This window comes from Antennarius striatus, chromosome 2 (assembly GCF_040054535.1).
Source record: "Antennarius striatus isolate MH-2024 chromosome 2, ASM4005453v1, whole genome shotgun sequence".
NCBI classification, from domain to species: domain Eukaryota; kingdom Metazoa; phylum Chordata; class Actinopteri; order Lophiiformes; family Antennariidae; genus Antennarius; species Antennarius striatus.
The window spans coordinates 7,027,721-7,054,769 of record NC_090777.1 but is presented as its reverse complement, the minus strand read 5'-3'; the positions used below and the strand labels follow the sequence as shown (position 1 = coordinate 7,054,769).

The window sequence follows — 27,049 nt, the reverse complement described above, 5'->3', positions numbered from 1 at the left end:
TGCTTCTTGAACAGTATTGTTTTCAATTGTGTTTAATTATATTTATTTTTTTGTTATTTTATATTTCGTTATTATTTGATTTTTGTCAAAACGAAATGTTTGCATTTCCTGTCAGTATCAGTAACGAACTTAAAAAAAACACCATTTCTCGTTATCATGATCATGTGGGAAAGGACGACGGTTTGTATGAGCCAATGAGCGTCAAGTCCGTTTACATGACAGTAGCTATTGGTTGGTTCAAAATGCAAGGCTTTGAGCGGTAACGTATTGTGAGCTTCGTTTGTTACTGGGAGAGCGTCACTGCGGTATGTTTTTCAACAAATAGCCTACTTAGTAAACCTAAAAATGTCACGGCAGTATGCGTTTCTGAATTTTCATATTTAAGGTATACTCAGTTGATTGGTTACTTCATCATCTACAAGTGCTGATTTGAATGAGAGGAAACTTTGAACGCTACTGAAGGTGTGCTTCGGACGGTAGCGGTAATGCTAACTAGCTTGATGTTTTTCGTAGGTAACTTAAGTAACGATACGCACAGGTTTTATCGGAAAATATCTTGTATGAATTAAAAGAATCCGGTGCTCTCGCAGTTGGTCTGGGTAGGCAAGCGCAGATGATGAGCAAAGGTAATTTCTAATTCGACTCTTTCCATATTTGTAGTGTTTTTTGTGCAGGGGAAATTTCGGATAAAACAGGTTAAAGTATGGCTGAAAGAGTCTCTGAGGATTCGTTGGATCGGTACGAATATGATGCCCCATCCGAAGTAGTCGACCTAAAAGAGCTGGATAATGCGGATGCCGATGATATGTGGTTTGGTAAGTTTCAAATATTTACTTGTTTCTAAAAACTTGTTTTAATTTTTGTTAATGTATACATGACACTGTTGCACGATGCACCATGAGAATTTAAAATAAGGTCCATCAGGGTTCGTCAATATTTTTTTTATTGAAAATGCTTAGGAAACGGTATTTTTCCTTCTGCGCGAGCGTTTTCCGTAGGCAGTCATCCATCCCCTAAAACCATGTTGGGTTGGGGTTATACAGGTCTGCTATTAATTCCAAACTACTGTATTGCTTGCACTATCCCAAAATAAGCTGTGATATTTAAGTTACTTTGAATGAACAGAACATGACATTGGGTGCCTCTCAGCGACTGGAGAGCAACTTTAGAAGTTCTCGTACAGCTGTACTCAGCATGTCTGTTCAGAATGGGTAATTTTGGTTTTGACCCGTTTGAGCTTTTTTGAGAAACAGTTGTTGAAAGAACTTCTCACTTTAAGTTTCCTTGTACCCTAAGCAACACATCTCCCAAAATAGGGCTGCATTTTATCAAAATCTGACTTTTAAAATGAGAAATAAAAATATTAGAAATCAAGAAGTTAATCTGGTACTAGGTTATTATGAGGCATGGCTATTCGGTTAAAATTGCTTGTAGTCCAGCAAGTCCACCATCCTCCCCTGTGGAGGCCTGAATGTTAAGATACCGAGGCACTCATGTTTTTTTCAGCTGTAAAAAATAAATACTCCGAGTGCCTCGATAAACAGTATTAATTTAACATTTCAAATTAATTTCATTGTATAAAATCCAAAAATTGTCAAAGAAAAATTAAACACTGTCCAGGTATACCCATTTCAAGAGTTGTTCATGATGTTTTCTAATCATTCATTCATTTTCTGCCGCTTCATCCGCCGTAGCGGGTCACGGGGAGCTGGAGCCTATCTCAGCTGGCATAGAGTGTGAGGCGGGAGACACTCCGGTCACGATGCCAATGCACCGCGGAGCCACACACAGAGACAGAAAACCATGCACACACACATTCACTCTGACAGGCAATGTGGGACTGGCCAATCAACCACCGTGTTGTGAGGCGACAGTGCTACCCACTGCACCACCGTGCTGCCATTGTCTAATTATAAAAATTGTATTCATATTTTAATTCACAAGCATTGTCCTGAGTTTCATTTCAGTAGAGATATTGGGCATTCTCCTTTACTCAGTTCTTTAGACATTAGAACAAATGGGATTGGTGCCAATCTGTAATAGCCAAAGGAGTATTAACATATATTGGTATTTTCCTGCTATGTCAAAAGGCTTTGTGGTGTAGATTTGGCACATAATCTGCCCAATGGTGACCCACTTTAAAGGATTCCAGAGTATAACAAGAAATGCTCATCATGAACACAAATGATGCTTGTAAATCTACATATCAGTGATATGCCATAACTGCATCATTTAGGTTTTTAACACTGGTTAAAAACCACTTTTCTCTTGATGTTTATGTCCTCAGGGATATGAAATTGTCATACATTTTTGTTTAACTTCAAACTTGCTCAAATAAGATGTTGAATCATTTGCTGGATTTGAGGCATTTGACTGCTAGTTGAAAAGTTAAAATTACTGATTTACTTTCAAAAATGACAGTAATTGATCAGCAGGTTATATGAAAATAAGCACTTTTTTTCATAGGGGAGGGGGCTTGGGATGAATATTTAAATGTGAACCACTGCATGAGGGATTATGGGTAATTTTGAGTTATGTTTTAAAAAAAAGAAGATATGAAAACTTGCGGTGTTGCTCTTCGACTATATGTTACGGAAATCGCTTAAGAGGACCTGTAAGTGGAATTCACACCGTCCTGATCATTTATCATCTCTTGTCCCTTGCATGAAGAACAACGAGCTTTAGGTGCAGATATAAGCTTGGAAACACCTCTGAGATCGGACAGACCCTCTGCGAGAGGTGATTTGGTCAGCTTGCCAAAAGCCATTGTAAAGCCACATTTTGACATGGAAACAGCCTCGGGTGAGATATCTTTTTGCAGTATAGTTTAGGAACATGTGTTTAATCATAGTTATGTGTTATGATGCCCTAGTCTTGTGTGTGCTGGTTACTCCAGTGTCAACTAGCACACCAGTAGTGTGTTTGTCTATTCACATTGGTCAATGAATTGTAAAATTAGCAAAGTATAAGCAGTTACGAATTCAGAGATCTTGTAAAAGTAGTAATCATTAACAAAAATGTAGTCCTCATTAGTATTCCAGGAATAATTATGACTTTTCAATGTTGGAATTGGAAATATTCGAAACTTGTGTGGTTCTGTATATTTTTCAGTAACTATGTGAATGATCATGGTAGGTCTGTGCTGAATTAAGTCAACTGAATTTATGGGAAAAGCTTAATTGTTTTTCCTGTCATCCAAGAGACGTCACCAGTTCTGGAAGGCTGGTCTACAGATCCATATATTTAGTCTAGTTGAACCTGGTCAACTGGAAGAGAGATGCAGTTTTTCCCCACAAGTGTAGTTGACTTTATTCAACATGGAGTTCTAGCATGACATAGATGACAGGTTCTCCACAGACATTGAATATTTGTGGTTTAATGACAGGGACCTCCTCATATTAATCAATCTTTTAGGCTCAAACACATCTGTACCTCAGCCTTCAAATATCGTCCCATCCTGGGATACTGAAAGTCCTGCGGATTGCACCTGGCAAAGCTCTCAATCCTCTGCACAGCCATGCAGGTACAGTTGTCAATATGGCTTGTTTAAAATTTTTTGTAATGTCACTGTTATTTATTTCAAAGTTAACCTATTTCATGTGCGTACTTGGTTTTATCGTATTTCTTGAACAGAATCTTGCTATTTAAGTCAACTGCCATTTCAAGGACAAACCAAATGGAAACCGCTCTGCACTAATTGGCAGTAAATTATTGGCAATACATATATTTTCCAGCATCATCTGTTAGATGACAGCTCTTGTTCACTCTGTAATTCTGTTTATTAGGTGTTTAACACCTAGTTTACGTTGCCTGCTGACTAAACAAATTACAGTAACCAAACTGTGTACAAAACTGCATCTAAATGGAGAAGAAGAAAGCTATACATGTGTATACAGTTTTAGACTCTGATGATTTTCTTTGCATATTATTAGGGTTTCCAAACGGAAAGGTCAAACCAGCTTACCAGCTGCACCAGCCTCAAAGAAATACAAGAAGTATGTATCATGATGACTCTCTTTTCACACAGCAGTTCATACAGACCTAACATGTTTCTTAATATTTTGGTAGGGGTCCTGTGGCTCAACCAGACACTAAACGAACCACTGTCCGATGTAAAAGTGGGCTACTGAATTCCAAGACCACCAATAAGACTGGTACAGTGGCATCCGCCATGGGAAATGCAGAGTAGGTCTACTGCAGCGTAATGCTGCTAGTTCGGTTGAGCCCAAGAAATAGTTTTGCATTTCACTGCATTAAATGAATTGAATTATATTACAATCGTAGTAAAGTGTATCTATACTACGATTTGAATAGTTTAGATACACTATATTGTGAGATCAAAATCAGTATAATCTAAAACCTGTCACTATCTTTTTTTGAACAGGCCAATCGGCTCAGAAGAACTGGAGTTGGAGCGCATCAGAAACCTCCAGAGGAAAGTAGCCTTGCATCGTAGGAAAAACGAGGCCAGTCTAAAAGCTGCTCTGGCTGGCAGTATGTACAATATGTTTCAAGTATTGTATGGTAGTCAGTTGTTACCATTTTAGATTTGCAAATGCCTCACCTAGTTCCTGAGATTCTCAGTTACTTGGGCCCTGTCCACATGGTGCAGATTCTTTTCAAAAATGCAATTTTTTTGTTGCAGTTACGCATTCCGTCCACACAACAACGCAGATATCCGGGAAGAACATGCAACTTTTTGAAAACGCTGGCCAAAGTAAAGTTTTTTGAAAATACCGAATCTGCATTGTCGTGTGGACGCTGAATCCGTAACTTTTCCTATCCGGGGGGCGTCTCCCTGTGACAAACTGCTGGGACGTCAGCGTGGGTCCCGTGTCATCATATACAAACTGAGTGGAAAGAGTGAAAACCGGCTATTTTCTGGCGTATAAAAGCTCCATGTCACAGACCCGTTGATAAACATGCTTGACAGTTAGATATTTGTTTCTTTCTTTGAGTCAAAAAATTTATTTATTCATTCGTTCGTATTCCTCGCCTAAAATGCTGACACCAGGTCTGGGTCAGACCGGGACGCGCCGTCTGCTGATGGGAGAACTCTGACAGAAGTCGTCCTCCAGGAGGATCAGCGTGAATTTCTGTGTGTCCCGGTCCTCTCTCCTGTCGTTTTCGGAATTGTTCTGCTCATAAACATGCTGATCAACGCACTTATGCGGTTATGTGTGGGCAGAGTTTTTTTATTTTATTTTTTTTGAAAACGCTGTCGTGTGGACTCAATTTTTTTTCTATACAAGGTGAAAAAAGTTGCGTTTTTGAAAAGATCCGGCTACATGTGGACATGGCGTTAGATTCTCAATTACTGTTGTTTCAGATCAACCAACAAAGAAGATGGTTTTATCAGCCACTGTGCCAAAAGAATTCTACTTCAACACAAACAGGCGTGCAAAATCTGCTTCATCTAATGCAACCCACAAAAATGTGGACTTTATCACACAGTTCCGCAAACCATCACTACCAGTGAGTACTAAATTAAAGTGATTGATGTACATAACACACTTAAATGTTTATTTCATCTTCCCATTCAAAGGTTGTTTTTATTATTGTGACTAAACATTGTACATTATAGATATGTGTGTGTGTGTCGATATATCTGTGTTCATGCGTGTTCGTATAAGTATGCTGTAATTCCTCGTTACTCGCGGTTACTGGAATTTCCGCACTATAAGGCGCACTGGATTATAAGGCACACCTTCAATGAATGATCTATTTTAAAACTGTTTTGACCAGAATAGGATGCACCACATTATAAGGTGCATAGAATAGAAACTATTGTAGTGGATGTGGTTGCGTTATGCATCCACAGATTGAGTTGCGCTAAAGGGATTTCATTCTCTACTGCAGCCTTTTCTTAAATTTTAAGAGCCAAGTCTCTGCTAGCCAAAGGGTGCCTGGCATGCTACAAATGTTTTGCAAATGTGGTTGACACTTGAAACAGCAGGTAACTGGGGGGGCGGGAGCGCAGTTTAGGCCCTGTTCAGACTGCAGGCATATCAGATTTCCTTCCATGTGTGATTTTTAGGGTTGACTGTTCACACTGGGCGGCACGGTGGCGCAGTGGTTAGTGCTGCCGCCTCACAACACGGCGGACGTGGGTTCGAGTCTCGCTCCATGCGGAGTTCGCATGGGTTCTCTCCAGGTTCTCCGGCTTCCTCCCACCTCCAAAAGCATGCGCTTCAGGTTGATTGGCTGTTCAAAATTGCCCGTAGGAATGAGTGTGTGTGTGCATGGTTGTATGTCTTTGTGTGTGGTTCTGCGGTGCACTGGTGTCGTGCCCGGAGTGTCCCCCACATAACGCCCTATGCCGCCGAGATAGGCTCCGGCTCCCCGTGACCCGCTGCGGCTGATATAGAGGTGGTAATCTGAAGCTGACTGTTCACGCTGTTTTTAGCGCATGTCCAAATGTGATCTGGCTCTTTTCAGACTGGGCCATCTGATAGGTTGCCGTAGCAATGATGTTGGGGCAAAGTCATTGTTGAGTGTGCGTAAGGTGTGAGGTCATATTTTGACGGCGGCAACCATGACGATGAATGAGACGTTTTGTTACCTTAGCGCAGGGATATTCAACAATGTGTTATGTTGCCCCAAAACCCACTATGTCTTTATTGAACATTCGTTTGCATTTTGCTCGGTTATTTTGCCCTCAGCTCGGACTTCAGGGGATAACTTTGCTCAAAAGCTCTGTGCTTTGTTTCGTAGTGGCCCTTCACGTTCTCATTTTCAATTAATGCTATGTGTTCAGACCATATGAGACACAATGGTTTTGAACTGCCTGACGGAAGAATAAACTTAAATTTCTTTGTCTACTCATTGTTAACCAGCGGTTTTCCTCATTAACCTTCCTTCATTTGGAGCCATGCTGTCTTCACCATCTGCCTTCCTCTGTACTCCGCTGTAGCGGTAAACTCAGCGGCAGCGAGCTTTCTCACTTCGAGCTGCGCTGACAACCAGGGTAAAAAAACAATCTGATTGGCTGAACTGAGTGGCGCAACTACTGTATTAACTGGAGCAGCAGTTCTCGCCGTTTGTAGCCGCGACTGTCAGAAAATGTCCTCAAGGAAAATCTCTCGTGAATTTATCATGGAGTGGTCACGGGTCCAGACAGAACCATCAGGACCGCGGTCCACCATTTGGTGACCCCTCCCTTAGCGTATTAGCGATATTACTGTGGTAGAGGTGGGGAAAACACACAACCGACATCGACAAATTCTTCTTTCGTGTTTTACCTCTCCGTAACGCGGGACACTCTTATGTCTGGTGCCTGGCTCTCGCGTTGCGAATATGACGTTGTGGTCCGCCATATCTGATTTGAGTGGTTGGAGCTGTTCAGACTGCAGACGCCTCTGTCCCTATCCGACACAAACTACCTCTCAAATATGGTTTCAATCCATTCCACAAAAATCCGATTGGGACTGTTAAGACTACACACGAGATATGCAACATCAATCTGCATGGGCAAATAATCGGACATAGGAGACTAGTCTGAACGGGGCCTTAGACTTGTGTATTCTGTCTGGGCTGCTGACTAGCAACAATGTGGGGGTTGAGGTTACAGCTGAGAGCTGAAAACTTCGATTTTTAAAACTTCATATGTAAGGAGCACTGGATTATAAGGCGCACTGTCAGGTTTTGAGACCAAGGTTTTTAGGTCGTCCTATAGTGCGGAAAATACTGTAATGTGTTTCAGGTCCATTGTGAAAACAAAATTCCGCGATATAGCAACAAACTATTCTATTGTTAACGGTGATTTAAAGTTTATGAAGCCTCCCTATACTAATATTAAACCACTTTTATATCTGTATTACTCTTTCCCACTCTCCTATAGACTCTTTAAATATTAGTGTATCACAGAAGTATTTTAGCGCACTTTCAGATGCTGTCAGCCAATAGCATGCGCGTACAGTATCACTACTTACTAAGAATCTGCAATGTAGTGAAGCTGTACGTCTTGAAGCGTGAACAAACGAGGGATTACTGTATTTGTGGGGAAAAACTTACACGTGTATATTAATATATATACATAAATATACGTGTGTGTGTGGGTATGTACTGTATATACAGTATGTGTACAATGTGCCTTCGCCCATCAGCGCTCACGACTTCACCTCATCGCAGATTTTTGGCAGGCAGTTCTGGGCTCTTTGGCTACCTTGGCTACCTTTCGAACTATCTGTCTCTTCAATTTATCGTCAATTTTCTTCTTGCGGCCACATCCAGAAGTTTGGCTACAGTCCCTGTGGATCTTAAACTTTTATGTGCCACTGCTGTCACAGGGACATCAAGCTGCTTAGAGATTGTCTTATAGTCTTTACCTTTAATTTTCTTTCTAAAATTTTCGTTATAAGCTCCTGAGACAACTCTCCCTGCTTTCGCCTTTCCATGTTCAGTGCGGTACACACTATGTCACCAAACAGCACAGTGACTATTTGTCATCCTTTAAATAGGTAGACTGACTACTTATGAGATTCAACACACCTGTGATGCCAATTACAGGACACACCTGAGTGTGTGTGTGTGCGTGTGTATATATATATATATATATATATATATATATATATAAAATATATATAAAATATATATATAATTGAATGCGTGTGTGTGTACACACATATACAGTATGTTATTTATTTTCTGGTTGTGCTCTATTTTAGGCAAAGTCTACAAAGGGTGCTACTGTGCCTCAACCCTTCAACCTGTCATCAGCAAGCAAGAGAAATTTGGAGGAGTCATCTGTCTATATACCCATGGCTCAGCAAATACAGGATTTTCAGAAACGAACTCCAGACCGCTATCATCTGCGCAGTCATAAGAGTCATGACAGAGGTGTGAATCATATCTCTCTCGGTAGATAGGTAGAAAGGTGTAAAGGTGTGTGTGCCAGGGCATTTGGAACACAATTGGTTCCAAGACGTCTAAGTTGTTAAATTTAAAATGTGTAAGTGATAAGTTATTAACTTACACAGAAACAGAGACACAGCTCTAGCTCATAACTAACTCACTAGCACTCGTTGGCATATAAACAGTGCTACGTGAACAGGGTGGGGGGGGGTGACAGATTAGAGGCCCGCCCCTTTTTAAACGTAGCACCTTGACCAGAAGTGATTTTATCAATGTTCAATTAAAAATATTGAGGCCCATTGATCGGTTTGGAGCAAATACATTTCAAATGCAGTGTAGTTGGACATCTGGCAGGTGAATGACATGAATTTAAAAAAGCACAATAGAGTTTTTTTAAATATATACATGTGGTTCCAATACCCGCTGTTTTGAATACTCATTAGTTCGGGCATGGTAAGCATTTCCTTATAATTCAATCCTCGAGGAGAAGTAGACAATTTCTGAATTAACCTGCTACTAGATTTTAAAACGCATCAAACGCCATCAACGTCGGCTAAAATTTTGACAATCCACTGTACAGTTCTGTTGTCCCGGGATGTAGCTTACCTTTAGATCGATGGAGGAGGGAGAGGTTATTGTCAGGATATGTGTTTGTCATATATATGTATATATAAATGTATATGACACACAGGCACGTATTATTCCCTAGGACCATCCCCCGTGAAGGGTGACAACATGAAGCTCACCCATCCTCACACACCCCGTCTGATGACCCAGCAAAGGAGCCGGCCATCCACAGTCAAGAGCTTCGCTGAATTAGAAACAGAGGAGGTCGACCAACTTCAGAAGTAAGAGCCATAGATTTAATCCTACGCCAGTTGGTAAACTTGAATTAGTAGATTAGTCCTTTATTCTTTATTATGACTCGTGCATCAGATATTGGAATTTCCACAACCTTTGGCTCATTTTGAATGACAGGTTCAAATTCAAGGCCCGGAATCTGAACTTGAAAATACTAAAAGGCGCAGAGGTTCCAAAGAAGCCTGTGACAAAGGCACCCACTGTCCCAGAAGGTTTTGAACTGCAAATTGAAAAAAGGCTCCAAGAGAGACAGGCTATCAAGCCTCAGGAAGGCGAAGAGAAGCAGCACACTTTTAAATCACAGCCTCTACCCAAAAATATCCTGGAAGGCGTTGTGGTACGTTGAAATACTGCTGCCAACTTCAGTGTCACATTAAAAACTGTTTTGTGAAACTATTGGGCTTCTAAAGGCTATGTTAATTTGAAAGCTAGACATCATTTCTCCCGTTAATAGGGTGTACCAGTGAAGAAAGTTCTTCTTCCAACTGTCGCAGAATCTCCAGCATTTGCCCTCAAGAAGAGGATTCATAGGGAACTGAAGCTTGATGAGGTAACCAGTTAGATTGTCTTGAATTCAAAACAAGCCAACATTACCCCGCTAAACACGCATTGACCGTCCCACTACTCCTTTTTCCAGGTGAAACAGCCCTCATCAATCAAGGCCCCTAAAGTGCCTCATTTTGGCCTCCCCTTCCAGCCCTGCTTACCAGAGCATCACCTTATAGAAGTCTGTCCTTTCTCCTTTGAAGAGAGGGAAAAACTGAAGAGGGCACTGAAAGAGAAGAATATTGACGAGAAGCCAAATGAAGAGGTAGAGACCCACTTGAACATGTGTACTTACACTTACAGTGTAAAAGTAATAGTTTTATTACAATGCTGTCTCTCTTTAACTCCAGCTTCCGCAGTTCAAGGCTCAACCACTGCCAGATTTTGGCAGTGTGGTCCTCCCAGAGAAGCTGAAGCTGGAGCCCACAAAGCCAGAGCCCTTTAGACTGATGACAGATGAACGAGGAGCTGCTAGCAGCACTCGCTTGGAACAAATGGTTCGGAAGGACATTTTAGTTTAGTGATTTCTTTCTCAATGAGAAGTATTTCTAAAGTTGAATTTAAATAAAACATCTATGTCTTGTAGGTAAAAGAAGAGCAAAAACAATTGGAGGAAATGGCCGCATTCAAAGCCAGATCCAACACAGTCACACGTAAGGAGCCTTTCCAGCCCAAGAGGGAGAGCCGGGTTGCAGTTGGTAAGACTTAAAATGCAGGGCCGCACTAGTAACCTATTTGTCATATATAGAACTTAATTACCGTATTTTACAGGACCATAAGGCACAATCTCAATTACAGGTCTACAGTAATCCCTTGTTACTCAGGGTTAACACGTTCCAGTACCACCCATAAAAAACAGAATTCTGTGATACTACAACTATTTTTTATTATTTATGATAATTTAAATGTTTATGAAGCCTCCCCATACTAATATTAAACCACCTTTTATCTGTATTATTTTTTTCCAAGTCTTTGGGCTGTTAAATTTTAAACTTGTTTAAATGTTAAATTTTTGTGTTTCACAGAAGTGTGTTGTGCTCCGTGAGTCTCGGAGGTATCACGTGACTACCTTCTAAAAATCTGCAATGTAGTAAAGCCATGAATCTTGAAGCACAAACAAGCGAGGGATGACTTAAACCATACATAGGGAGCGCCATATTATTAGGCGCATTCGAAAAACAAGTTAACAGAAGAAAACCAGCAAGTTTGGTTCAACATTATTTTACTACGCATTTGAAACTTAAAAATACACCCATTATTTTTTGATCAAACTGTCAAAAATCCATCAAAGTCATTATCTCTGTCTCTCTTACAATGAAGATAAGGACACGGTATTTCTTTTGCACCCAACTGGTCAAGGTGAATGGCAACCCTCCAGAGTCTGGGTCCTGCCCGGAGTTTCTTTCTCAATGAGGGAGGGAGTCCACTTAAGCTTTTTTTAATAGAAGACATTAAGGACCACACATCGGTTTGGGGCAATACATTTCAAATACGGTGTACAGTGCGCATTCGCGCATCAACACCTGCGACTTCACGTCATTGCGGATTTGTGGTAGGTAGTCATGTGATACCGTACGCACATTGTATTTGCTGACTGCGTCCGGAAGTGCGCTATGTTCTCTGATTCTTGGAACACAACGCACTTCCATGAGACAAAAGCGCTTTATACAGCAATAAGAATATGTGGAAAAAGGTAACACGAATGTTGGTTTAATATCAGTATGGGGAGGGTTCATAAAGTTAAAATTAGCGTAAATAATAAGAGGAATAGTTTCTCGCTGTATCGTGGAATTCGTTATTTCTGTGTGGTTCCTGGAACGCATTAACCGCAAGTAATGAGGGCGCACTGTAGTCGGACATCTGGCAGCTGTGTGAAATTATTAAAAAATCTTTGAGAAATAGCATCAAATAGCAAGTAATTTACTGTCCCTGTTGCTGGTAGATCTCAATTTAGACACATTTTTATGAAGACATTGACTGATTTTATTGTTTCAGCTTGTTGCTTTTTACATATCAATGGTTGTCACTCAAACCCTGTCCTATCCTGTGACCTTGTTGGTGTACCGTTACCTTCATAAATTTACAAGGTAGACTACAGTAATCCCTAGGTCAGGGGTCACCAACCTTTTTGAAACTGAGAGCTACTTCAAGGGCACTGAGCAATGCAAAGGGCTACCACTCTGATAATACACTTCTGAAATAACAAAGTTACACAGTGTACCTTTAATTTTATATTATTATTAATGATATTCTATGTCAAGACACTGATCGTTAATGATCCATCTCAATAATCAGAATGATTAAACAAGGTAGGAAACAGATACATTTTAATATGCAATATCCAGTTGTTTTAATTTCAAATGATCACTTCCACAACATTTTGTAGGAAATCTTTTTTATTAGCCACTAACAGTTTTTATCAAATCAAACTCTGAACCATGTTTGTACAAATTATCAATTATGTAAGATTTAACAAAAATCGACTCCTTTTAAAATAAATCTTACCACATCTGTACTAATCACTATATTTGCAGCCATTAAAACAAATCACCACGTCTGTTATGTGTTAGTAACACATCTGTAACAGTTTTTCAATATTTTAATTTATCTTTGCCATGGCACTAACATGTTGCCACCAACAACATCTGGTGTTTGTTTCTTTGTTAGTGGGAAGCCTGGCATTGCATGCTCTTCACCAATGTACTGTAATCTGGGATGTATGTTGACACTGCAACTCTGAGTGGCTCTTGCAGATGTGCATCAGTGAGGCGGGTTCTGTGTTTGTTCTTAATGAAGTTCATGTCAGAAAAGGCTGATTCACACAGATAGATTGAACCAAACATGCTGGCAACCTTCATGGCTGCTGTGCATACACCACTGTACTTTTCAGTGTCTGCAAGGTACCAAAAGTTTGATGCGGCCTGGTTGGCTTTGAGGTGGAGGTCATTTTGCAATGTTACAATTTCAATCTCCACCTGTCCCACATCCAAGTTGAATGTTGCACTTAGTTTCTCAGCAATGCATGTTGTATCCACTTGCATGAAAGGATTGGAAATGAATGACACACATGGCTCAAGCTGATCAAAGTCACAAAACATGTTCTCAAACTCTTGCTCAAGTCTGTTAATGACTTGAGAGTACTTTTCTGCAGTTTTGTCAAAAGTCTCAGATGCAGAAGCATTGTCTTTCAGCACTGAGTACACAGAGGGAAAGTGCAGCACCTTTTTCCTCTGTAAATGCATGGAGAAAATAGTCATCTTGGCTTTAAATGCATTGACAGAACTTATCATGTCAGCAACAGTCTTACCTTTGCCCTGCAGCTCACTGTTCAAAAGATTTAGTTTCCCAGTGATGTCAGTTAAAAATGCAAGGTCAAGTATCCACTCAGTGTCCTCCAGCAGAGAGGTGTCTTCACCTTTGGACTGAATGAACTCTGATTTCACCTAGTGACAAAAAACGTTGCAAAATTTGTCCCCTGCTCAGCCATCGTATTTCTGTGTGCAGTAACAGGTGACTATATTCAGCTGACAAGCTCCTCCAATAGCACCTTGAAACTCCTGTGCTGTTTCGCTTTGGAGTGGACGCCGTTTATGATCTTCACGATGGGACTCATCACATGCTCAAAGCCGGTCACTTTTGCACATATCGCCTGCTGGTGAATGATGCAGTAATGGTGGGAAGTCTGTGTCACCTTTACAGTGTGCGATGAATCCTGCATGCCGGCCGGTCATAGCAGGAGCTCCGTCTGTAGTCACTGATAACAACTTTTGCAGTGGTACTTTTTTCTCCGCAAAAAAACTCTTTACCGCATTATAAATTCCCCTCGTAGTTGTCTTCAGGGGCAGTAGTGTCAGGAGTTCTTCTTTAGTGGAGAAATCATCAAATGCCATCCGAATAAAGATCATTAGCTGTGCAGTACTGCTGTTGTCCATAGACTCGTCGCACTGGATGCTAAACCAGCTGCACCTCGCCAGATCCCGGTCCAGCTGCTCTGTCAAGTTCCCAGACATAGCACTCTTCTAGCCATCGTGCTCGCCCCCAGCTGGACATCGGACAGAGTGGAGAGGATATCAGTTCCATTCTTCTCATCTTTAAGTACAGTGTTCGCAATAATCATCATTGCTTCTTTGAAAACCTCCCCGTCTGAGAACGCCTTCTTCTTCTTTATGAAAAAATGTGTACTTCTCAATGAGGCTTCGGTTGCTTTTTGAGAGTTTTTCACCGGCCTCGCAAAAAAAGACTGCCGTTTGCCCAAAGCTGCCTTTAACTCGCAGGCTTTTTTTTTCCGTTCGTAGTGCGCTGCCTGGTTGGTAGTTAGCATGGTAGCTTTTGTGGCATGTACGAAAGTGTCTCTCCACGTTGTGCCGCTTAGCCGTCGCCACAGTCGCACAGCAAATGATAAACGGTTTTCTTTCATGTTAGTAAAAAAGAACTCGTCCTCCCATTCACTGTGAAACTGATAAATTTTCTTCATTTTTTCTGCCATGTTTCTGTGGGTAGAAAACACGTTCGTCTCCTAATCTTAGCAGCGCTTATGAGCTCCTCTCAGCAAAGCTGGTTTGTCATGCGCACTAGACTGACCTCCAACCCATACAACGTCAGAGTTCGTATATTAAACTTTTTTTTGATGTACTTTTTTTAAACGTTTTTATGTATTCGTTTTTAAATTTATATCACTGTAAATGTAATTAAAAAAGAATAGCAACACAAATAAAATTTTAGACGGAGCTAATTTGTAATTAGTGCTATTTTTAGAACTTGCATACGGGCGACTGATGTGGTCGCTGCGGGCGACCTGGTGCCTGCGGGCACGGGGTTGGTGACCCCTGCCCTAGATACATAGACTACAGTTATTTGTGGTTAATGCGTTCCAGGATGACCTGTGAAAAACAAAATTCCGCGGTATAGCGACAAACTATCTATTTTATTACTTACGGTAATTTAAACGTTTCTGAACCCTCCCCATACTAATATTAAATCAACTTATATCTGTATTACCATTTCCCAGACTCTAATAGACTGTTTAAAACAATTTGGATTTAAAGTGTTTCTTTGATGTGCTGCAATGCACACACGGATGCTGTGAGCCAATAGCAGGCGCATACGGATTACGTGACTACCTACTAAAAATCCACAATGCAGTAAAGCCGTGCATCTTGAAGCGCAAATATGCGAGGGATTACTGTATTTAAAGGGGTTATTGAAACAACATTCGGAAGGCAGTTTCATATTGCATTTGAACAGATGCAGCTCAATCCGAACAGCTCCAAACACAGCGATCAGTTTTTGACTGTCCATGATGTAACTCCACGTGCCGCAAGAGCCAATATGCATTGCGGAGCGTGGAGGATGCCTCCCCCCGACGTCATTGCTATCTGTCAGGTCAGCCAATAATGTGGCCCAGTCTGAACAGAGCAAGATCACATTGCTAAAAACCGTGTGGACGGTCGGCACTAAAAATCAGATTTGAAAGGAAATCGGATTGGAATTTACCTGCAGTCTGAACGCAGCCTAAGTCTATGAAGTTATTGTTCTTATCAATTATTTCACTCTAAATCTGAATCCACCCTCACCCCCAAATCATTGTTTTAACATTTCTAGTTCAGCTGAAAAACATTTTACTCTCATCCCTGTTTAAAGCCTTTTATTTCCTTCCAGTTCCAGAGGTTTTTGAACTGTCAACAGAACGACGAGCACTGGAGCGGCAAGAGTTTGACCAGGTGGTTAGTGAGAAGGAAGCTCACAGAACATTGATGGAGGAGAAGCGGAGGCAAGAGGCGAGCCAGAAGGAGAAAAGGGATATTGCCAGGCTGCGGCAAGAACAGGTACCTGCAAAACAGTATTTAGAAAGGAAATTCTTGGCAAATTTATATTCCATTCTCTGATGCAGGTGAATAATGCATCCATTTGTTTAGGTGTAATTGACACTGCGATCCAGAAAGTTTTGATAAAATTATGCCTGGGTTTGTCTGGATTCCTTTCCAGAATTGTATGAATTTCTTTTGACGCGTTCTCAGCTCTGAAAATTTGTTGTTTTTTAGTTAGACAAAAAATGCTGGCAAAACCATTGTCATCTTTGCTATGGTTTTCCTGTAAATATCAGTTGTGACTGACATCTGCTAGACATGGTTAGACATGTTCTGTGACACAGACCAAAACACATTGAATCCTCAGTGATTAATTAACCCCTTGGCTGCCGGCTGTTTTCACAGCAGAGGGCCACATATTGCCATCAGTTTTAGAGCATTTTGACCAATATTTCAAGACCCACAGACTATTGTGTTCTATGAGTTTGTAAATATTGATCCTCCTGAAAGTCATTAAGAAAGAAGTTTTCTTTTTGTGTTCTTAAATAATTGGTACTACCTTGACATGTGAGCGACTTGACATACAAGTTTTTTGAATTACGAGCTGTTGCTTGGTCTGTGTTTTTGTTCTACATATGAGCAAAAATCCAAGTTACGAGCCATGCTTCAGGACACCACCTCCAGCTGGTGGACATCAGCTAAGACTGCATCTAATTTGTTTCTTGTCGTACTTTATCATTTTTGACGTAACTTGTGTATACTTAATTATACACAGGAACAGGTTGGTTAATCAATTTTTTCCCCATAGTTTAGGGGGTTTGGTGCTTTCTTGCAAGGCTGGGATGGATCAAAATTATTGTAGTTATTTAAATGAGGAAAATTAGTTTGAGTTACGAGTAGACTTAAAAGCTCAGTCACAGAATAAATTAAACTCATCTCTCTGTACAACATAAGTTGGTTATAACAGAAACACTAATTTTTGGTTTAAAAAAAAGTCTCTCTGATGAAGGGCTGTCTGCAGTCTGCTGCTGAAGGAGCTTCTCTGTTGAGAGAATGTGTTGTGCAGGGGGTTGCTGGTGTGACTCATGATAGGCCTGGCCTTGGGTATGGTCCTACTTTCCAGGCTCTGACGACCACTGTGCCAGCTCTGCTGATGAGTCTGTTAAGGGTTAGGGTTGGTGGAGCCAGCTCCCACCACCCCATCACATAATGGCATGGTAGAAGAACAATTTAATTACAAAATATTACTTTTCAATGTCCACTATGTTTTTAATGCTTTTGCAGCTATAGTAAATGTGGTGAGCTCCACAGCAACTCTCTGCAGCCCAGGGGTTGCAGTGAAGGGAATTTGATTTGGAATACAGTTGTGCTGTATAACTGAAGTCTGCTTGAGATTGTAAACCGGAGTCTCCCTCAGAATTTTCAAATACAAAGCAGAGTTCATGTTTCTATAAAACTTGGATAAACACTCATGTTAAGTTTTTTTTTACACCGTATGCCCTTCCTGCCACAAGCCTTTAGCATTTATCCAGACTTGGGACCGGCCTACAGTTGACACTGACTTCTGCCCCCATAGAGCTGCGGAAGCCAGATATTGGACCTTGGGCAGCTTACATGTGAAGTATGCGCTCTACCACTGAGCCTACATCCCCAGTGATACAGAATTCATGGTTTTATCAATAATGGAAAGTTGTACCTGATTTAGGCAGCTTACGACACGAATACATTTGCCTATGTCAGCAATTATCTGCGAGCTAACACAGCATCAGTCTGAGTGAAGCATTTGCATTTGGTCAAGAACAGAAAACAAGGATAAATGTCCGGCATGTCGGAGAAAGTCTGCCGAAGGAGATCAATTGCTACAAAGTGCAGGTGGCGAGTGAGTTAATTAAGTCTGGCCATGTAGTACTTGGCTCATCGCTCACCTTCCTCGTGATCACAGATCTTGCATGAGCCCCAGACCGAGGGAGATTAGCTGTCATTTTGAACTTCTTCCATTATCTAATAATTGTCCCAACAGTTGTTGCCTTCTCACCAAGCTGCTTGCTTATTTATTTTTGTTTTAGATACTGTCTCACATTTAAAAGTATGACAGTTAGATTCTACATGCATTAAGTGGAAAACCTGCAAAATTGGCACTGTTTGAAATGCTTGGTCTCCCTACTGCATATCTTCTAAATTGGTCAATGTATGATCAAAAACGCCTGTGTTTATTTCCACCCACAATAAAATCTATTGACATGTTGTATTCATCTCTTCTCCAGGTTCACAAGGCTCAGCCCATCAGACACTACAAATCTGTGGAGCTGAAGAAGAGTGATGTTCCTCTTACTGTTCCCCAGTCACCAAACTTCTCTGACCGTTTCCGCCTGTGATGAGTGTCCTTCAGGCTCTTTTGAAATTGTTTCATTTATTTCTGCTAATTTTTCTACTTCAGACGTTAGACCTTTTTGAATGCTTTCTTTCCATGCTGTATTTTTATTAAAACATACATACTACTGTTGAGAAGGGTCTTAAATCTAAAATTCCGACAGGATTGAAATCACAAGTTTAGCAAGGTAATACTCAATGTATCCTTACTTCTGGTTTGTTAAATGTTTTATGGCAATGCAGCTTAAATGTACTAATTTTGACTAGATTTAAATGAATCTTTTCTGTACTCTGTACCTTACATATTGACCAACAGCTCAATTGTAATTTTTCTGGGACTGATCTGTTTTACTGGTCTAATTTGTTTTCTTTTGTAGGTGCAAGTTTATTTTATATCTAAAGTATATTCTATGTCAAGTCCAGTTCCTTCATTAATAAATGGTACATTTATTCTCATCCATCTGTGTCTGTCCATAAGAGTGCTGGCCAGATGTACTGCTATCTGAAGATGGCAGTACATCTGGCAAATCAGATTCAGCTTGGCTGAGATAAGGAAGTGACAAAGCAGTTGTAGCAGACTAATAGTACTGGTCAAATTGATGCATATAAAATTAATTTCTCTGGTTTAATTTTGCTCAGTGTAATTAATTTTTTAAGGTAACAAATTTTACAAAAAGGACTAAACAGTAGTGCAATGAGGTAGATGGCATTCTGGGCTATTGCATAGTTTTGCTACAAACTTCAATCCTGATTATTTAGGTGTTCATGAGTGACAACTAAGGAAGGAAATTCTATGAGAAAATGTTCTGTAATGCTGATCAGCGGGGAGGAATTTGAAATAAACTGCCTAGAATGTACAAGGTCTGCAGTTCATTTTGCTGCTTGACTGAACTGACAGATCCCTGGAGGGATGGTAAACATTGATACTCTGCAGACTGGATTTTTCCTTGTATTCTTGTCCTGTTGTGAAAATTATATTTTTATTTTTACAGTATTGAAATTAACAAATGTGTCACCTCCTGGAAATTTGGGTTAAATAACCCAAGACTGCAATTAGTCTTGGGTTATTTAACCTTTGCAACTGGCCTTTATAATAGTATACTGTATATAAACAACACAACTTAAAAAATATAACATTAAGAGTGGCAATATTGGCAGTTTTCCTTGATAAATTTCATTACATCTACACCAACATTCACATGCATATACAAAATCTGTGTATGACGATGTAATGTCATGAATAGAGGCAGAACAGAATATACCCTACAAAACGCATGATGTCATGCAACAGGCAAGTTCATTAAGGACTGCAACGTTAAAATTGAAACTGCAGTCCTTTATGAACTCACCAATTTAAACTTTAAATGCAGAACAAGATGGCCACTCATTGCTATGTACCTAAATGTGGATGCACAACAGTGTGTTAAAGGGGTGGAAGGAGAACAAAATAACCAGGGAAAAGGAGGATTCCAGTCATTGTGTACAATGACCAATATGTATATTGCTGACAGCTCACAGTTTTGAATACAACACAGCTCAATCAGTTCAACAAATCCATCAAAAGTCAAACTTTATTTGTCATTATACACACACAGTGATGGTACAACAAAATTAATTACAAGGCCAGATGGGTAGTTGGTCCAGAGCCGCTGCACCCCCGGCGCGCCACCACTACGGTCCAACATGACCTAATATTCCCTAGATGCATGTTTTTCCTGATAATCATCACTGGTCTACTCTGCACATACATAAAGCCTCTCACTGGAGTTAGCTGATGGGAAAGATCAAATGTTCAATTGATGAAGGGGTGGCATACTTGTTAGAACTGTTGACACACAGCAAGAAAATCACACTTTCAATTACCAGCAGCATGGATGTCCTGTGGGTGCTCCAGTGCCCAGTTAAAGATATTACTGGGTGATTGAAGCATGAAGCTGCAGAGACTGAGAAATGTAAATTTTCACATTTGATGTGTAAAACCTATGTTACAATGTTATAAAGCTTCGTCGACACTGATGATGGTGTAACAACATCGAAAATGAAAAAACTTCAGGTCAATTTTTTTTTACAAAATTTAAAAAGACAAGAGACATGAATTGGAATAGTGTGGGTCAAACTTCCATCATTTATCTATTAAGTCTCTTGTGAAGGGGTCCCTGGATCTTTCAACATCATCAACATTTTAAGGCCAATCTTTGTTGTCACTGAAAACTCAGCCCTGGATCTCACATTCAGTTCACTTACCATCATGTCAATCATTCCCTTAAGCTCAATGACTGCTTCAGCCTTCAGTTATTATGCTTGATAAGCTCTTGAAGGATGATGACAGATTTTGATTTTGCTAAGCTAATTTACCATTTTCTGTGATAAATGTAAAACTAGACTGGTCAAATAAATCTGAATTAGTCTTAATCTTAATGCCTTCAACTACAATGTCACAGATTTTACTTTGAGGTTTGACAACAAGTTCAGTTTTCAACTTTATTCTAATGTCTGATGGAGTCCTGTCACAAAATCCTGATAGCTTGAGTCTGAAATGAAACAATAGCATATAACTTAAGAAAGCAGTTCTGAAGTACATGATATCATCAGAGGAAATTGTGTAGATGACCACAAACCTATGTCTGGATCAATAAATGAGTGTCTGATGAGGAAGTCCAAGACCACCATGGCACAGTTTGGTTTGAATTCACCAGTAGCCACCAGTTCTTTTACCTGAATTATGATCACCCAACATACAGTAGTAACATGCTGGTTTGTGGTAAGATGAACACAGTATTGTTATTTCACAGGAATAGTGGTCGTACTAGGTGCTATAGGTTAGGAATACTAACCTTGTCGATGGGCAGTAGGTAGAAGTCTTGCACCTCTCCGTCACCTACTTTGGGCTTGAAATCCATAGGAAGTTCCAAATCAAATGTGAACAAACTCTTTGCAAACACCTCCTCATCATGAACGTGGGTATAGCTAGAAAATATATCAAACAAGGTTGTTATGGGATCTGGAGGAATGTCATTTTTTTTATCAGCAAAGTCTTCAACATTGTATCAGGATGAGTATTTCTGTGGAATGGAACAACACCATCAGTTGTTCATTAGACAAACTGAAAGGCAGGGTCTGGGTTCACCCCTCGAAGAAATTGATCAATTGTCACAGTGACCATTTTCATTTTCCTCTACAAACAAAATATCTACATTTTATTTATTTTGCATTAAAATGTCTAGAGACAATATTGGTTGTGCTAGTTAGCTAGTGACTTAGTCACTTAGGGGGGTGTGGGTAACGGGGACGATAAAAATTCAGTGCATAAGGGACAGTGTAAACATGTTTAAACTATCTCAGTGCATACCCACACTACTCTATAAAATCACCTAAACAAATTGAGGATGAGTAACGATAAAACTGACAGAGCTATTGACTGGAATCTATTTAAATGAACTGATTTTACTCATTTGTTTATTGGTCTCACTTTAAGCAAGATGACGCTCCTTTTCTTCTATTATTTTTTAGCAAGCTAAGTACTGTACCAATGTTTGTCTATATGAAATAAAATAATTTCCTCATTGTGGGACTAAATAATGTTGTTTCTTCTTTTGAAAAAACAGTCATCAATTATCATTAAGTTCATAATCATTGTTCAGAGTTATGAGTTCTAAATGTAGCAGTCCTTGCACAATCACATACTGTCTCTTTCAAACGGTGACCGAATGTTTGAAACAACAACTATAAAATAACATACCAATTCTTCAAGCTTAGCAAGTGATGACAAGAAAACATGATTAAATCCTCCTATTTTCGATTCAAAATGTTCTTTTTAAGTGTGCTACTTAAAAAAAGTCTATAATGATATGCTATCTTCTTTTCACATAATTGCAAGTCTCTTTCAAGTTCCAAACCAGGGACTTATACCCCATTGGCTTTACTATTTGTCCCTATGTACTGTATATGACATTCAGCAAATAGACTGCAATGCATTTCTCAATTTTCTTACAAACGTGTGGGTACAAAAGCGTTGATGGCAATATTAACATATCTGTCCTCCTCAGATGCTAACCACCATTTGTACAACAGTGATGTAATCAAAACAATGTTTTTGTTGTTTCGATAATGTGGGTGACAACTAAATTTTCCCCCAAAAGCTTGTCCTGTGGGGAATTTGAAATGCAGAAATACAGTGTCCCTTAAGAGCTTTTAGAAAACAGTGGAGTTCTGTGACATATTCAATACAATAGACAGATTTTCTTACTATTAAAATACAGATGTATCCTTTAACAGGCTTCTTTTGAAAGAAGTCATGGTATTCAACCCACCTTACTGTGGATACAGGTTGGGCCTTTTCAGCAATGGCCACTGGGATACAGGCTTCCTCCAAACATTCTTTGACCACAGTTTGTTTGATACTATCACCAGCAGCCAGACTTCCTGCTGCCTTTCAACATAACATACAGAACATTTAAGCCTTGATACATTCAAGCAATTCTGAATTTTTAGGAACTTGCAACTTTAAATGTCTGTTGTATTAACTATGCCAATATAAATGGACAGGTTTATATACTGCAGGGGTGTCCAAACAATTTTCAGAGAGGGTCACATACAGAAAAAGATATGAAAGGCCTGCCCACTATTTAAATTAACCTTAAGAAAATCAGTCAAACGTGTGCAAATTATGCAGGATACTTCAGTATTATGAAAACTAGACAAACAGATTAAAAAACCAGCCCTAATCACAACTTGACACAAAGTGACATGTCACTCTTTTTACATGCCGTTACATCAACTTGTCCTTTTCCAAGCTCCGATAGGATTCAGACAAATTGGATAAAATTTGACTCAATACTGCCACCACATGATTTGGCATGCTTATAGCCGTCCTCGAAAACGCACTGCTGCGTTTACGTGTGGGCGGAGATTTTTTTGAAAACGATGTCGTGTGGACGCGAATCGTTTTTAAAAAGTTGCATTTTTTTTAAAAAATCCGTCATCGTGAATGTGTGATAGTGAACACTTCTGCTTTGCTGAGATAATCCATGCTACCTCACAGGTGTACCACATCAAGATGCTGATCTAACATCATGATTAGTGCACAGGTATACCTTATACTGCCCACAATAAAAGGCCACCCTATAATTTGCAGTTTTTGGGGGGTTTTTTTGCTTTATTGGGGGTCTGGCGACTCAGAACCAGTCAGTGTCTGGTGTGACCACTATTTGCCTCATGCAGTGCAACACATCTTCTTCGCATAGAGTTTATCAGATTGTCAATTGTGGCCTGTGGGATGTTGGTCCACTCCTCTTCAATGGCTGTGTGAAGTTGCTGGATATTAGCGGGAACTGGTACACGCTGTCATATACGGCGGTCAAGCACATCCCAAACATGCTCAATGGGTGACATGTCCGGTGAGTATGCTGGCCATGCAAGAACTGGGACATTTTCAGCTTCCAAGAATTATGTACAGATCCTTGCAACATGGGGCCATGCATTATCTTGCTGAAACATGAGGTGATGTTCATGGATGTATGGCACAACAATGGGCCTCAGGATCTCATCACGGTATCTCTGAGCATTCAAAATGCCATCAATAAAATGCACCTGTGTCCATAACAGATACCTGCCCATACCCCCACCACCACCATGGGCCACTCGATTCACAACATTGACATCAGCAAAGTGCTCACCCACACAACGCCACACACGCCGTCTGCCATCTGCCCTGAACAATGTAAACTGAGATTCATCCGTGAAGAGAACACCTCTCCAATGTGGCAGACGCCATCAAATGTGAGCATTTGCCCACTCAAGTCTGTGGCGACGATCTGGAGTCAGGTTAAGACCCCGATGAGGACGACAAGCATGCAATTGAGCTTCCCTGAGACGGTTTCTGACAGTTTGTGCAGAAATTGTTTGGTTATGCAAACCAATTGTTTCAGCAGCTGTCTGAGTGGCTGGTCTCAGACAATCTTGGAGGTGAACCTGCTGGATGTGGAGGTCCTGGGCTGGTGTGGTTACACATGGTCTGCGGTTGTGAGGCTGGTTGGATGTACTGCCATATTCTCTGAAACACCTTAGGAGACGGCTTATGGTGGAGAAATGAACAGTCAATGCACGAGCAACAGATCTGGTTGACAGTCCTGCTGTCAGCATGCCCATTGCATGCTCCCTCAATGCTTGTGGCATCTGTGGCATTTTGCTGTGAGACAAAACTGCACATTTCAGAGTGGCCTTTTATTGGGAGTTGTATAAGGTACACCTGTGCACTAATCATGATGTCAGATCAGCATCTTGATGTGGCACACCTGTGAGGTGGGATGGATTATCTCAGCAAAGCAGAAGTGCTCACTATCACACATTTAGACAGATTTGTGAAATATGTTAGAGAGAAATGGTAATATTGTGTATCTGGAATTAACTATAGATCTTTAAGTCCATCTCATGAAAAATGGGAGCAAAAACAAAAGTGTTGCGTTTATATTTTTGTTGAGTATAATACCACACAGCATTGTCCCATTTAACTTTCATCTTGTTGACGGCATTTGACACAGCTTTAGTCATTATTGTGCGATTCAGACTGTTGAGATTGAGCAGCTTTATTCAAAACTACTGACGGAGAAACTGTTTCTGGATGTGCTCACGTGGTTGATTTCTACAGGAGGCATCTTTTTTTCAGCATATTATTTTTGTGACTTCAGCATTTGATTCTGTCAGTTTGAGTCATCTCTTACATTTTCAGTGATTAATTTATGGGGACATGTTTCTGTATTGAGAATTTTTCAAAGAATATGTGTGGCTCCACTAGTGATGAACCCAAGACTTATAACTCAGTTTAGCACAAGTACACGGGCCATAATCTGTATATTTTTATATTTTGCTGAACAGCTTGTACTCACCACATGGTCCAGTAGCCCTGCATATGTCTGCTTATTGTAAGATCGTCGTGCAAGCCACATGCAGACATGCCCGTTGCCACTCACAGTGTAACCATTGATGTGAACTCCATACTGTTTCACGCCAAAAACACCTGTAGCATCACAATAAACTCAATGGTAATTAAAGAACTTAATATGGCGCTGCCACTGTGTGCCAAAAACTTACTTGTAGCAGCTCTTTCCATCCACATCAAAGGACGGTCACCAAACTTTGGCATGACATTGGACTTCTAAAAGATAAGAATTCTAAATTGAAACTAGTTGTTAGACATGTGCTGTTTTTGAGAACCTAATTTTGTAGTTTCTATGTGGGTCCCTAAATTAACTTTTTGTGAGAGAAAAACATTTATTCACATAGTCTGTGTTATTGTTATCTGTGTAATGAATCAATTTGATCCTTATAAACATATACATGTGTATATGTACATATACATATATGTACATAGTTGGTCACTTGATTGTTTCATCAATAACCCTGCAAACCCTGCCACCCTGGAGTTGACTTTCCTCATTTGTATCTTTTCATGTCTTTCTCGTTTCCTTTCATGAAACAAAGACATGAAAAGCAAAACAATGGAGTCATGCGGTTTAAACATTTATTTACTGTGTACAGAATTAATGGCACACTAAAAATATATTTTTTAAAAAAATCATTCCTTTCCATTTCAGTGTTGGTTTACACAAAAAGTAACTGAACTTTAATCATAATGCCAACTACCAACAAGCTACTACAAATAAGTTAAATGTGTTGGGGAGACATTTAGTATGCTACTCCCCAACACTTGTCACTTTCTCCTTGTCTTACCTCATCTCGCCATCCTTCAAGACAGATTAGAGAGCCCTCTTGTCTTAAAGCCTGCAGGACATCATCCACGGCCTCAGATCTCCTTGTGTACGAGTCCAGATTGTCACACACTGTCACTGTGCCATCTTGTGTCCGAATGAATACATCCGGATACTGCGTCAACAATGAAGAAACACGGGGATGAACCCAACCTACTTTAGCATTGCTTATCTCAAATCTCGCGAAGTCGGCACGACAGGAACCTGTGAAAACAATTTTCTGTGGTTATCTTACTTATAATGATTTCCAAACGTCAACGTGACACTGACGATTAGCCTACCTTGTAACTAGAAGTTACCTACCGTGTAAATAAAAGTTATTCATCCTTCGAAGGAGTTTGAGTATTTTATATGACCAAGTGCATACGGACATTTGAAATTCGCAATGTCAACCAGTCAATTCCTATCAAAAATAAAGTAGCTGTACAGTACAGTAAAGTCGACAAATAGGTACGCTGTCTGACTCGGGAGGGAAAGAAAATACGGAAGCTTAAAATATGTTATCGGGACAAACAAAAAGGACACAAAAGTAGAATAAGAATACTATTAAACCGTATTAATTCATTTTTGTACGTCCAGCATTTTTGGTCTTGTGTTTATTAAAGCTAAAGTGGCCTTCGTTTTTCAATCTTCTTCTCAGAGGATTAGCGGCAGTAAATGTCGCATTACTGCCATCTAGTGGATTTAAAAACAGCTGACCACCAGTTCTCTAAATATAACGGCCACACATTCCCAGGAAGTTCTTGCTGAAAAATCAATCAAGCAATCTAGTTGGTGTGAGGGAAGAAGATGCAGAAGACAGGGTTAGATAGACGCAATTGATTCGCTGTGGCGACCCCTGAAGGG

At 40.1% G+C, this 27,049-nt stretch overlaps 2 protein-coding genes across 3 annotated transcripts; one reads left to right on the top strand and one right to left on the bottom strand.

Moving 5' to 3' along the window:
* Window positions 1-257: 257 nt before the first annotated feature.
* On the top strand, window positions 258-19,137 carry tpx2 (TPX2 microtubule nucleation factor). 2 transcript variants are annotated; one of them, XM_068335465.1, is made up of 17 exons: window positions 258-305; window positions 661-815; window positions 2,671-2,802; window positions 3,415-3,523; window positions 3,933-3,995; window positions 4,069-4,185; window positions 4,385-4,494; window positions 5,330-5,475; window positions 8,667-8,838; window positions 9,563-9,701; window positions 9,832-10,051; window positions 10,169-10,264; window positions 10,352-10,525; window positions 10,611-10,757; window positions 10,847-10,958; window positions 15,919-16,085; window positions 18,332-19,137. In XM_068335465.1, the coding sequence occupies exons 2-17, from the start codon at window positions 704-706 to the stop codon at window positions 18,440-18,442; spliced, it is 2,127 nt and encodes a 708-aa protein (XP_068191566.1). In that variant the 5' UTR covers window positions 258-305; window positions 661-703; the 3' UTR covers window positions 18,443-19,137. The 2 variants fall into 2 exon arrangements, with proteins under 2 accessions (XP_068191566.1, XP_068191577.1); XM_068335476.1 differs by lacking the exon at window positions 258-305 and adding an exon at window positions 336-385.
* Window positions 19,138-19,990: 853 nt separating this feature from the next.
* tpk2 (thiamin pyrophosphokinase 2) lies at window positions 19,991-26,831 on the bottom strand. The gene is made up of 8 exons (XM_068328242.1): window positions 26,507-26,831; window positions 26,166-26,407; window positions 25,527-25,590; window positions 25,322-25,452; window positions 22,748-22,866; window positions 21,272-21,404; window positions 21,056-21,152; window positions 19,991-20,968 (listed from the first exon to the last, which is right to left on the bottom strand). Exons 1-8 carry the CDS (start codon window positions 26,574-26,576, stop codon window positions 20,919-20,921), a joined length of 906 nt encoding a protein of 301 aa, XP_068184343.1. The 5' UTR covers window positions 26,577-26,831; the 3' UTR covers window positions 19,991-20,918.
* Between the last annotated feature and the right edge of the window lie 218 nt (window positions 26,832-27,049).

Bases quoted from the DNA above. Each gene is read 5' to 3' on its own strand.
- tpx2 (XM_068335465.1), top strand. From the start codon at position 704: ATGGCTGAAAGAGTCTCTGAGGATTCGTTGGATCGGTACGAATATGAT. The intron at 8,839-9,562 runs GTGTGAATCATA...ATTATTCCCTAG, and splicing joins TCATAAGAGTCATGACAGAG to GACCATCCCCCGTGAAGGGT. The intron at 10,758-10,846 runs GTTCGGAAGGAC...TATGTCTTGTAG, and splicing joins GCACTCGCTTGGAACAAATG to GTAAAAGAAGAGCAAAAACA.
- tpk2 (XM_068328242.1), bottom strand. From the start codon at position 26,576: ATGTCCGTATGCACTTGGTCATATAAAATACTCAAACTCCTTCGAAGG. The intron at 25,591-26,165 runs GTAAGACAAGGA...CTTATCTTTTAG, and splicing joins TTGAAGGATGGCGAGATGAG to AAGTCCAATGTCATGCCAAA. The intron at 22,867-25,321 runs GTGAGTACAAGC...TTATGTTGAAAG, and splicing joins CAGGGCTACTGGACCATGTG to GCAGCAGGAAGTCTGGCTGC.